Source organism: Cynoglossus semilaevis, chromosome 11, assembly GCF_000523025.1.
Source record: "Cynoglossus semilaevis isolate Cse_v1.0 chromosome 11, Cse_v1.0, whole genome shotgun sequence".
Lineage (NCBI taxonomy): Eukaryota > Metazoa > Chordata > Actinopteri > Pleuronectiformes > Cynoglossidae > Cynoglossus > Cynoglossus semilaevis.
The window spans coordinates 19038825-19052087 of record NC_024317.1 but is presented as its reverse complement, the minus strand read 5'-3'; the positions used below and the strand labels follow the sequence as shown (position 1 = coordinate 19052087).

General features: G+C 39.5%; 1 protein-coding gene across 4 annotated transcripts in view; it reads left to right on the top strand.

The window, feature by feature from the left end:
- Positions 1 to 13263, top strand: part of tox2 (TOX high mobility group box family member 2) — a 123084-nt gene that overhangs the window by 48793 nt on the left and 61028 nt on the right. For all 4 annotated transcript variants that reach the window (XM_025059913.1, XM_008321134.3, XM_008321133.3 and 1 more), the window contains exon 3: positions 9453 to 9512. In XM_025059913.1, the coding sequence (XP_024915681.1) occupies positions 9453 to 9512 (60 nt within the window). The remainder of the gene's footprint in view (positions 1 to 9452; positions 9513 to 13263) is intronic.

Sequence of the window (13263 nt, the reverse complement as noted above, 5' to 3'; positions counted from 1 at the left end):
TAGACACTTCTACCTACAAAATAATTTTTGAATATATTTTACATTATGCATTAATGTTAGGAGTGACTCCTGTTCTTCTCTACAATATTTTTATTGATGTATGAGTGTTAGAGTTTGGTTTTACTTTTTTCCATTAAAAAAAAAAAAAATGTTATGTCCAGATCATAAAACCTTCCTTAAACACTGAGCCTCTACCATTAAATCCTCTTTATAGAAGTGTTTGGGGGGTTGGTAGCAAACCCACCCGTCACTAGAAAGTGAGGTACACCCTCAGTGACAGTTGGCCACATCTATAGGCCACTTGTACTGTTTCTGGACTGCCCGACTGTTGATCCTAGAATCTAACTTCTTCTTGGTGTTAGGCAAGAGTAAAAACCACTGTGAATCTCTAAAATTTCAAATGTGTAGAAAAAAACATGACAGCCAACACTAAAGGTGGGTAGATTGATAACAAAAAAGCAAAGAACAATAAGGAGAAGAAGAGTAGGATGGAAATCAGTGTAGTCGACTTTCTCTGAAATTCAAATGGCAGGAAAAAAGAAAGAAACCTCTGGGTTTTGGGAAGGGGGAGGCAGGGGCGGGAGGTGGGTGAGGGTGTATTAGTGCTTTGTAAATATTACATGAGATCCACATTCACTCAGCTCAGTTGTTTGGCATTACTTCCACTGGATGGGTATATTATTTTAGAAACCAGGCCTTGTTTATGGAGAGGCATGACCTACTTCTAGACACTCCTTTTTTTTTTACACCTCCTTCTCTTCTCTCCTCCTCTCTTCTTCACCTCCTCCTCTGCCTTCCTGATTCTCCCTCTCTCTTATTCACTGGCAATCTGCAGGATCTCCAGCGTTTGTCCCAGCTGAACAATTACAAGGCAGCGGGCTCCAAATGGAGATGTTTGTAGAAAACAACATGTGTATAATTAAGGTTTAATGAGCTCTTGTCAGGGAGGAATGTGCAATTAGATTGGTAATAGAAATTCTGCTGCCTGAATGTTAGTGGCAGAGTCTGGATGTGTAGTCGGCGTGGCATCGACTGGAACAGCAGTAATTTTTTTTTTTTTTTACAGTCATACTGACAGACGATGATACTGGAGTCTGTATTTAGATTTAAATACATGGTGCAAAGGCAAAAAGAGAGAAAAAAACCCAAAAAAACAGTTAGTCAGTAAGTTTGTGCCATTGCCTGCCGTTAAATTACCTGTATTTGAGCAGAGCTGTTGTGAATGGGATGTGAATGAATGGGATGAAAATGTCAGCACTTCACCGTTTGTAAGAATGTGAAGGGAAGAATAAATGTTTTATAAAACAGGCAGTAAATGGTGTTAAAATCAGGTCAATCTGTGGTGTCTTTTTGTTGTTGTGTTTTTCATTGTGAATTATTTGAATCTTCATCTGGAACAGGAACCTGCTTCAAGATTTTTTGTGCAAGATAAGTCAAACTAAACTGTAACAGGAAGAGCAAACAGAGATTTTAGAGATTGCGCAGGAACACTTTGTTACAAATGTGTTTGTGTTAAGAGAGCGCTGCTAGGACAACCTCATGATCGGTTCTATCCACTGTCTGCTTTCTCATATATTAGCTTCACAAACTTATTATTGACTTCTTGTTTGGACAATAAGTCAATAATACGTTTATGAAAACTTCTCAATTTTAATTGCATGTAAACCTGTATGTATGTGCATATATGTATATGTTAGCTGACAGTCATGCCTGGGCCCAGGACAAGATAATAATAGCAGACCTGTTAACCCCGCCTTCTATTGGCAGGCTTGTGTATATGTATATGTATATGAGGGCTGTCCACCGAATTAGGTTTTTAATTTGATTATTAAAAGGGTAGTTGTGAATTAATCATGATAAAAAATAGTCACATTAAAATCAATCAATAATAAATCCCAAACTGTTTTTTTCTGTAATTTCCTGGTACAGAAAGACAAATAACAGCAGGTAGATGAATGTGTTTCTCACCTTTTTAATTTTGATCAAAATGATGGGATTCATTATTTGTAAGAATGTCCAGTATTACTCAAAATATTGCTAAATAGATTAGAATAGAGTCAGGTGTGTCTGGTCAAGACTTGCTTTCAAAAACTAGTCCCTCAGATACGTTTGACAAATGCGTCAGTCTGTCAGTCGTAGCCGCCCAGCACTGGGTGACGTCTGATTCAAAGTTTTGACAAATGCGTCAGTCTGTCAGTCGAAGCCGCCCAGCGCTGGGTGACGTCTGATTCAAAGTTGAAGCCATCTTCAGTGAAAGAAAAACATTTTCCTGCAGTGCGCTTAAATAACATGACTGTGCATTTGAGTAAGTAGATGGATAGTGGAACTATTGTTTATATTTCGGCCCAATATTAGCATAATTATATGGGGATAAACAGCTGTATATGAAAGTGAAAGTCACTAGATGGCAGCATTTCAGCTTATTTTTTTTAGATCTATATTAATAATCAAGGGATTTTATGCTGCTATCTGTATCGGAAATAGAGTGTTTGGACAATAACGGCATATCGGATATTGGCAAAAAGTTAATTGCGGACATCCCTAGATATAAGGCTTGAGTTCAAAGTTTTATTGTATTTCTAGAAAATAAACCAACAATTCTGAACTTATTGTAGCCTATGGCCTCGTGGTACAGAATTAGGGACTTGCTATCGCAGGTTCCAATTCCTGGGCGTTGTTAAAATCGCCCGCTGCCCCTCAGGGCGTCCGATACATGCAGGGGACATTTGTCTATTTTGTTCAACAACCAAAAAAATTAATCTTTTTCTAGATCCCAGTGGATTACCTTCCATTCTGACCTAATTTCTTTATTTCCTTTGACCCAGATATATTTAGTTTATCATCATCATCTATATTTATCACAAACTAATGAGATGCAAATTTTCGGATTTTAAACCATATCCTAGAAACTGAAGCGGAAAACTGAGCTGGATTTTTTTTTTTTTTTACACATTTACAGTCTAACAGGTTAAACAGTGAGCAGTCTTGATAATAACAAAGGACGAGACATTTCGGTGGTGATGCATTCAGACTCTGTCATTAAGGACGTTTCCCTTAGGTTTTTTAATTCATTGTTGCTATTTTTTGCCTAGATTTTTGCCTGAGTATGTGGTTCTTTTAATCATATTTGCAGATAATTGTCAAAAGCACTTTACAAAACGTTGTGTGAAAAGATTTACAATGTAAAAAAAAAGAAGAAGAAAAAAGAACAGACTGAAAGTACACATGATCATGATCTGTATACTCATGGGTGTTTATGTACGAGTGTGTGTGTGTGTGTGCGCATACATTCTGTTTTTTTTTTAATTGTGCTGCTTGGCTATTTTTGAATTACTTGACCAGTCCCTGAAAGAGAGGGCTCTTTGTTGTGGTTTTTCTCTGGGACTGCTCCTGAAAGACCTCCATTGTGCAGAGAAGACTATGATATAATGGGAGTGCATTTAGTAGATTTGATGGGAGACAGACATTGTTATCAGACTTCGGTGTCAAAAAAACAAAAAAAAACAAACAAAAAAAAATGACAGCCTGTGTCACAAGTTCATGTTTATTTTCCTTATTGTGAGTTTGGGGATACATATGAAGAAAATATTATTCTATTGATTTTGATTTCCAAATGTATCATTTTCAGTGTCTGTGTTAAAGTTCTGTGGAAGTCAGGGTCCGAGGGGTGGGTGGGGGTTGAATGTCAGCGATGTGTTAGCTTTGTTTTCATTGTGTTAACAGGAGCACAATGGCATGATTGTGTGGCCATCTGAAACTCTACACCTACCCAGGGCTTTGGTGGGTCAGAGGTGGGGTTGGGGGGGGGGATATGTGTGTGTGTGCGTTTTTAGCCTGTCTGACCAACCATGCATTTTAAAAAACCAGGAAAGCGTGGAGTAATCCAACCAGCACATTATCTAAACTCCTGCGTATCGCTCACATACCACATCTGCTCGTCCGCGCTTCTCGTGAAATCGTTTTTCACAAATATAAATCATCGTCTCTCTCTCTCTCTCCCTCTCTCTATAATCTGTCTCATTATTTTAAGATGCCATTTGAGGAGTGGCCCGCCTCTCGAACACCCCTCAGAGTGATGGACAAGACCATAAAGCCAGCAATAAACCTGAGATGAACATTATATCTTAACATTGATAGAGGCAATTAAGTCCATCAGGAGCAGGAGAGAGAACAGTATTCTCCGGAGACTCGTTCACTTGCATGGTTTAACATGATCCCCGGCTAAATGTCTGATTTTATGTCCCCCACCCGCAGCTCGCGGCGTACAGTCGAGCGCAAATTAAGCTGATTTGTTTTTTCTTCACACGATTTAGTCTCTCCGTCTAATCTGCCCCCTCCTTATCTCTCTCCCCCCTTGTCTTTTTTCTCACCCTCTTCTCTCCCCCATTTGCATTTCAACACATCTGTCTGAGTGATGTAAAGAAAAAAAAATCAGATGCTTCAATTCATTTTGTGCTCTTTCGCTTGAGAAAGATTGGGAACATTTTTTCCTCCTCCTCCTCGAGTTTCTGCGTGGCTTAAATGTAATGAAAACCATATTTCATCTACATGGAGTTAGATGGGCGGGGCTGCACAGCGCCGTCATGTCGTGTCATGGGAAAAAAAGATGTTGCGGAAGGGCTAACTTTTTCAGTTTTATTTTGTTAATCTAACAGGGATCAATCTTTATCACATTGTATAAGGCACGTTATATAAACATTCGCTGCAGGCCTGCAGGCAGTTCAGTCAGAGCTAGCTGCACGCACACACTTAAGTCGTACTGTGTATACAACGTACACGAGTCGCATGTGTGTATGAGGATTATTTAAAGGTGAAATACACAATGCTGCAGTTACTGTATAATATCTCACACACACACTGGCAGTCCAATTACAGTACGCCCATATACTATACTATACTATACTATACTATACTAAACATGTATGTTTGTGTGTGTACTCGTCATCAGGTCCAGGCTTTAATGACCACCGCAAGCTACCGACTGTTTTTAGCTAGCGTTTCTACCAACCATTAGGTACAACATGTAAGTTTCTGTTAAATCATGTAGAAGGTACAGTGATATAAAAGTGAGCTTCATTCAACTAGTCCGTAGCACATAGTCAAAATTTGAGTAAGGATGAAAGAAATAGGCTTTAAAGACTTTATTCCTTTATTATTATTATTTACAAATAATAATCCCCTACGTCAGGGGTCACAAAAAAATATTCAACAGCTACAGTTTGGTCGATTTGAGTCTAGCCACTTGATGTCGTGACCAAGACAAGTTCACTAACAGCTTCTCTGTCTCGTCTAAGGAACTGAAATACAGTCCCTCGGAAAATGTTCTTTCAAATTTGGCAAAAGAAGAAGAAAAAATCTGAAGCAAAAGCTTCGAAAATGTGAAAAGGTTTCCCTGAGAGGTTCATTCAAATTTTGACCGTTGCTCTAATGTCAGAATGTTCCACGTTTGAGGTTTAAACACCAGATGAAACGAAAGGTCACACCGCTCAACACTAGACAAAGATACAGCAATAAAACTGGTCAAAGCCGTTGGAGACATCCAAATATGTTTTAGAAATGATAACATCTGTCTTACAACTCTTTCATGTAAACCTTTGTTAGCATTGTGCCCGAACACGTACGCTCTCGAACAACCACAGTGACTTTGTGGTGTTATGTACGTTCCTTGTCTGAAAGCAAGTCAACAGTTGTTCTAACCTCGGTAACACTGGTGCACTTCCTGCATCAAACTGACATTGGTGTGGCTATACGCAAACACAAAGCTATTTATAACAAGTCTCTCACTTTATTTTCTCCCTCCCATCCTCACCCCCTCCGTCTCCGTATTTGCATTCTGCTATGCAAATAAGAGTCTGGTGTCAAGTGCGTCACTTGTACATACCATGTGTGTCCCTTTGCTGTACGAAGCCTCCATCGAGCGCAGAATATTTCCCTCTCCATTACTGCGCTCCAGGAGTCCCCTCTTTTCTCCTCCATCTCACCCTGACATTCAACATCTCCCTCACCCTTACCCACTCTCCTCGACCTTACAACCTCATCACCCCCCCACCCTCCTCTCTGCCTGTGTTTTTCTAGCCTGGGTTGTTATACCATAGATTTGACTGTTATGATTAATGACCCCAAAGCCTCAGGAAAGCAAACAGTCCAAACCCAGCCCTGTCTTATACTGTATGTCCGCCGCTCTTTTGTTCAGACACGAGAACACTGCGGTTTCTGAGCTAAAATCTCCTCGATTCTTTAAGAGACGCTCTACTTTTTAGACACAGGAAACTCACAACTGCTACAAAACATAAAAATTTGGAACTGTATGTTTGTATCCAAGTAAACAAAAAGCATCAGTGACTAGCTAATGTCAGTTAGCCTTGCTGCCAGTCTCGGGCTCTGTTGCCTGACATTTGGAACAGAGCATAGACGTCACATCTTGAGGAATAACAACAATTAGCAACAGTTAAATGATGAAAGTAATAAAGTTGCATTTCAAAGCAACAGTTTATTCTGTTTTTTAGTCGAGAGCTTGAAGAGCTTACAACCAGTGTGTCTAGTTTTTTAATGCCCCAAGATGACGCAGATATGGAGCAATGTCCTGCCATATCAGCCCGATATTAGCATTACTATGTAATATCTGTAAGAATCGTTATCGGTTTTGATGTCAAAATGATGTCAGTTCTAAAAATAGTTTTGGGGAAAAACAGCTGTTTATCAAAGCGAAAGTCACTAGATGGCAGCATTGCACGTCATTTTATGAATCTATTTTAATAACCTGGTTGATTGTATGCAGAATGCTGGTGCTGGCAAATACAGTGGTTTGTACAGATAACTAACTAAATAAATAAATATTACCACTCTCAAATAATGAGAAACATTGTTCTAAATAAATAAATATTACCACTCTCAATTGTTTTTTTTATTTTGGGTGACAGGGGTTGAAAAGTCATCTGTCCCATGCAGAGGCATGGCAGGAAATAATAACCCATCAACTTAGTGAGCAGGGGACGCAAAAAGTTAAGATCGGACATCCCTACCGGCCTGTTTACATGTATAGTGTATATAATGATGTTTTATATTAACTCTATGTGTAAATGCAGCTAGTAGTTTTTTAGCAGCGGCAGCAGGTCATCCATCTCCCAGCCTCCCGTCATATACCGCCCCAAACCCCTCATCGCGGTTTTGTTTTGGAAATAGCGTGACGCTGCTCTTAAACCATGCTCATTATAAAAACATTACTTCACGACCGTGTCCATAATTCTTTGAAAGGCCTGATCCTGTCGCAGTTAATTCATTTTGTTTTCCACAGATCGCATGAGGAACAGTAACAGTGACATATTTGGTTGATTATACTTTTTTTTGAAAGGTCAAGTACATCAGGGTTCGATTCTGTTACATTCTAATTATAAGGAGGGCGAACGCAACCATGAGCTTACCATAAGAATAAAAAAATATGTGGGAGAAGTTGTTTGAAATGATCTGATCTAAGCTAAGAAAAACCATTGTGTTCACCCTTTTGCTCCTGTGAAAAGGTGTGAAAATAAAAACCATCAACACCAGGAACGATGTGATTAGGAGCAGCGTGTAAAATAATTTCCTCTGGCACTGCAGAAAGCTGTTTGTTTTTTTTTCTATTGTAAAATACAATGTTTTTCTTCTTCTGCCAACTAATGGTGCCATCATCATTGCACTTCAAGTCACAGTTTCATTACTGGCTGAATGAGGAGAGGGTTTCAAACTGAAGGAAGGAGCTGCCTTTCATACAGTTTGTTTGGTGCTGCAGCGGTGCCAGGCTGGAAGATAAAGATACAGAAAAGGAAGTAAAGTAGAATTTGTCCATAATTCAACTCGGAGTTATTCAAATATTTAATTAAAATCTCTTAAAGGCGTCACACTGAAGGGCAGCGAGTCCATAAATTTTGTTGCAGCAGCCGTGGCTCATTACACTTGCTAAAATATGGCTTTGAGAAAAATGATGGCCTGCGTTCAGTCCCTGGCCACAGCTTTGGAACCTCAGGTTACTGTATGCATGTAGAAACACACGTCTGTGTTGTTACTTGACCTTACAGTAGTCGCTGTCATTTGTCATTGCTACTACAAGCTGTCTGGACGTGTTTTGTTTCCTCCTAAATGAATACTGCCAAATAGTGTCAGGCTGAGTGCAAGGGACGGCCTCAGGGACTACGAGTGTGTATGTGTGTCTGTGTGCGTGTGTGTGTGTTTGCATTCAGCTGTAGCTACTGACCCCAGTCCTATTTACAGTGTGGCCACAATAACCACTACTGCTGCTTCTACAACCTGTTTCCTCCACTTATTCGTCATTTGTCTCTCATTGTTTCTTAGTTTTTTTCAGTTGGACCGTCATAATGATTCATGGTTAATCCCATTAATTAAACACTTTAAAATATACGAGCAGAATGATTGGCGCTGTATATCTAATAATTCCGCCCCCATCTATTCCTTTATCAATGCTCAACTGCAGTCATTTCCAGCCACTGTGAAGTGCCCTGTGAGGTCATCAGGTGAAAATCATCCACTTTCACTTAATTGGTCTGAATATTATTATGTATTTACTCCAACTAATTACTCACATCAGCCTCACTTCCTGAATGAAGAACTAAAAAACAAGAAACTTTAATGGTTAAAGGAGATGAATGTTTTGTGAATGACGATCTTCAATTCCTGTGGGCATATTAGCATTTTGTTCAACTCAACAGGCCTCTGAGTAAGTAAATAGTGAGTAACTACAAATGAGAAGATCATTTTGTTATATTACACATATGTTTTGTGGCAATTTTGTTTGGTAGTGCACTGTGGGAAATATGTGCCTTGGCACAAAAAAAGTTGGAAATCACAGCTCTATTATTTGCTGTTTTTTGCAAGTTGTAAAAGGTTTATTCAAGAACTGAGTCAGGTTATTTGTGATTAATAAATCGACATTAATCCACAGCTACAGTGCTAGTTTTGGTTGATCATCAAGGGCATCCAGTTGTGCCAATAACAGCTGTGGTGACAGTGAGTTAAAATCATCAAATTATTCTTTTAAGTTCGGGCTAAAAACTCAAATGCATTTTTATGCACCTGTTAAACATTTGTTGTGATCTAATTATGGATTTGTACCGCATGAATGAAACTCACTCTCCATTATGACACCCATGAAGCCGTGTGTGTGTGTGTGTGTGCTTGCATACAGGCACACAAAATGAGGCCGTAGACAAACTGCTGTGAAGAGAGTGTGAGCTACATTAGCCCTGACAGGGCCCTAATTACACGTGTCCCTAATGAACTGTAATTACTGACATCCAGCAGAACATCGGAGGTCTGCGAACCAAAGAACCTGGAGTCATTAGGCCGCGGCGTCGCACTTCTTTCTCTGTGCTCTCCAGTGACTGAACCGTTTTTTAAATTTTATTTTATCTCACTGTTGTCATGCTGTATTTTCTCATTTCTGCCTCTGTCTGTTACAGTTTGATGGTGACAACATGTACATGAATGAGAACAACCACGAGTTCCTGCCACCAAACCAGGTGAGGGAAAATTGCCCTTAAAAGGGAAAACCTGCTATTTCAACTGTTCTTTGATTGTTAGCCAAATGGCCTCAGGGAGCGCTGTGCTTGTTAGTAGGACGGATAAGGAATTGTTGTTTCTTAAAACAAAACATCAGCTAAAAGCAAGTGGAATTCCACTTTCTTTTTCAAAAAAAAAAGTGTATCTATGCAATAAAGGTCGTTGTCTAGTTCATGTCTGATGGCGATTTTGACCAGAGGGTGTCAAACATCAAATTCTGATCTAACCTCGTTTCCATGGCAGGGGTTTTATTGAGTTTGAATGGAGAGGAAGTCAACGTTCCTGTAGAGCGCAGGGCGACCATATCACACAGACTCCAGCACAGCTGGTTGTGAACATATGGTTGTGTTTGAACAAAGGGATTTGCAAAGTTTGGGAATAAGCCCATCTGACATACACTGGGGAGCAGGGAATTTGTCCCTGTCAGTTGTAATTATTAGAGCTCGGGGCCTTACGTTTGTGCTGGTTTTCCTCTTACATTAAACGCTTGGGTTTGTAAATGACACTAACTGTGGCACAGGACTCCTGAACGCTGGCTCTGGGTCACAATTTCCCAATTAATTGTAGGTTTATACGACTGCAAACGCTTAAATTTAATGTTGTGTTTTCAAGGTTAAAGAGGTTTGAAAATCGCAGCTGTAATTCATTTGGCGCATTAAATGTCAGATTAAATACTGTGCTCATTACATGGATGGATGAATAAATTAACGCTGCAAAAAAATGTTTTTTATTAAATCAAACTATCAGAATAAGCTCTGTTTTTATGCAGGTTTTATGCAGAAAGAAGGAAAAACCACAAGCTTTATATGAACTGTGACAATTCTTTAGGTTAGCTTAAAATGATGACGGGTTTATGAGAAGGTTATGTCCGCTGCAAATATGTATGCCCTCTCTGCCTGTTTCTGTAAATCAAGAATCAGGGAATGAGGAAGAGCTCAGAAGGCTGTGATGTGATGAGAGGAGAGTTTGCTGTGCTCATGGTTAGATATTTTTTCACTGAAATCCAACTTACATTCGAACTGTTACTGAAGTTTTGACCAAGACTTCAGTAACTGTTAGAAAATGTAGTCATCTTGAACTCTTAACTCAAATTCAGTGGTTCTGCATGGACAGAGGTCCAGCGTGTTGAATGCAGGAAATAAGAAAATACATTGTCCTTTGTCTGATGCCCCTTTTCATGATACGCCATGTGTTACAAACAGAAAACAGATCTGGACTGCAGGCAGGACAGACAGGCACTCTTGGTCCAGAAGCCTCGCTTTTGTTATTGGTGACTTGCCTTTTTTTTTTTTTTTTTTTTAAAGTCAACCCATACTTATATGTCCATCACAAAAATGTGAAAAAAAGCAAAAACAAATGTTGGCAATAAACGATGCATGAAAAATCGATACACATGTGAGATAATTCGCATCAGTCGAAATAAAAAAATGAATCGTGCATTAAGGAGTAGGATATCTCAAAAAGTCAGTGGTCATACCATGAGACTACACACTCTAGTACAGCAGGTGGCGGTATGCAACTAAAAACTTTGTATACGACCCGCTATTAAACCAAGATGTCAGATCTAGATCTAGTCTAAGTGACGTTCAGGTGTTCAAACAGAACGTGAAGAACCCACAGACACAAACAGTGTTTCTGGGAACTCTTTCCAGGTAACATATTTTTTATATACTTTTGTTGTTTATTACATTGACAGTTAGTGAGGTAAATAAGACCAGACCAGTTTTTTTGTGTTCTGTTATTTAAGATAACATCTTCAGTTTTGGAGGCAGACAAGATCATTTCAGTTAGTAATGGTATTTTGCATAGTTCTTAAAAATAAAGGATCATTGTATTTGATCATAATTTATCTTGAGTTCAATTTGTTTAGAAAAATCATGATAAAATGTTAGCTTGAACAAAACAATCTTGAATCCTACCTACTATGACTTGAGTGTATGGTTACAACTTAATCAAATGTCATGAACATTTGGGAGCCACTAAGTGCCTTTGCTGGATGCTAGTTTTATACCCAAACCGTACACTGAAACAGATGATCCCTGAGTGGAAGTGTAACTTTACTGTCCTCTCCTTTCCTCCTTTTCCTTCTGTTTTAAAAGTTACCTTTACTGAAGTGAAAATACTTCAAATTGTTTCTATTTGCTTTTGTTTTCATTTTTTTTAAGGGAACTGGTAAAAAAAAAAAAATCGAGATTTTATTTGTTGCATGTGCCCATCTGTCAGGGACATTTTTGTTTGTGTTGTTTTAGTGAATGTGTATTTTTTTTATATATATAAATGAAAGAGAAAATTTACAGTATTACATTATTTGGCACATCGTCCTCATCCAAGTTCAAATGCCATTTAAACCTCACCCTGTGGAAGAAGATAATGGTTTCAGTGAACCATCTACCCAAAGGGAATTCTCTGACACTACTAGTCCATCAGCACTTTACTTTTACGATGCTTCTCTTTGATGTCTCTATCCTTGACTTATAAATTCATTTCGCAGAACTGCAGTTTGAGAGAAATATGTCACAGAACAAAAAGAGCATAAGGAAGAAATGCGATGAGGTGCGGGGGGGCGGGAGGGTCTAGGGCAGAGAAACTGCACAGGGGAATAATTCGGCTAATGGAGTGACTGTTTGGATATTCAGCAGAAGTAGGAGCGGAGATTATGATCTCGCAATTAGAGTAACAAGGTTTTATTGATTGGCCACTGCTGTAGCGTCTCTGCTGCCAAGACACTGCATGTACACGTTTGTGTGAGTGAGTGAGTGTGTGTGTGTGTGTGTGTGTGTGTGTAGCCCAGCAAGTCACACTCATCCTACAGAAGGTAGAGCGGTCAGGTCTATCATTAGCTTCGTTCTGTAGCAACTTCCTTAGCATCAAGGTTAAAAATGGATGGATTGCGGAGTTGGAATGTTGTCTTGTCTTAAGTTGTAAATTCGTGCGGGCTCAATAAAGTTAAACCCTAACCCTTTACCGTAACCGTAAAGGACAAGGAGTGATCTAAATTTGATGCTATCTTCTGTTATTTTTGCAGCTTATTCTTTTTATTTCTATTTTACAGACTACTCCTCATAACTCTGCAGCCCATTTCTCATCTGTTTACACCCAATTTCTTGTGTTTTTGCAGCCTACTTTTCACTGCCAATTTTTCATCTCTAGTCTTTTGGCAAAAAGCCAATATAGAACAGTTTCTAAAATCACGTCAGAATGAACAAAAAGGATTTTCTGAAGTGGAATGGACCCTTGGAATTTAACCGTCATCTTCTAATTCTCTTCCTACTTTCCCCTCTTTCTGCCACGTCTTACTGGACAGTCATTTCCACCCTTGAACAAATCTATCACCTTGTTCCTCTCTGCCTTGAGTTAAAGGCTCATTCCAACCTCTTCAGTTCAGATGAGTAATCTTCTTGTTTGGCCGCAGCCCCAAAACTCCAGTCGACATGTCTGGATTCTTTAGGGGAATCATGATTGGCTGGGTTCAGCCATGTGTGACTGACAGGAAGCCCGCTGATTGGGGGAGACAGTATCTCCGGGTTGTTGCGGTGATTAAAGCCCTACGGCGGCGTTTCGTAAACTCCCGCCGTTCGGGGTCCCCGCTCCGCACCCTGGCCCTGCTGGACTGAATTACACTGGGCCGCATTAGTCTGATTTACAGCTTCCTCCTACTGTTTAGATTAGAGCTGGAGAACAGAGTGGCAGACTTCGCTCCCTCGTCTGACC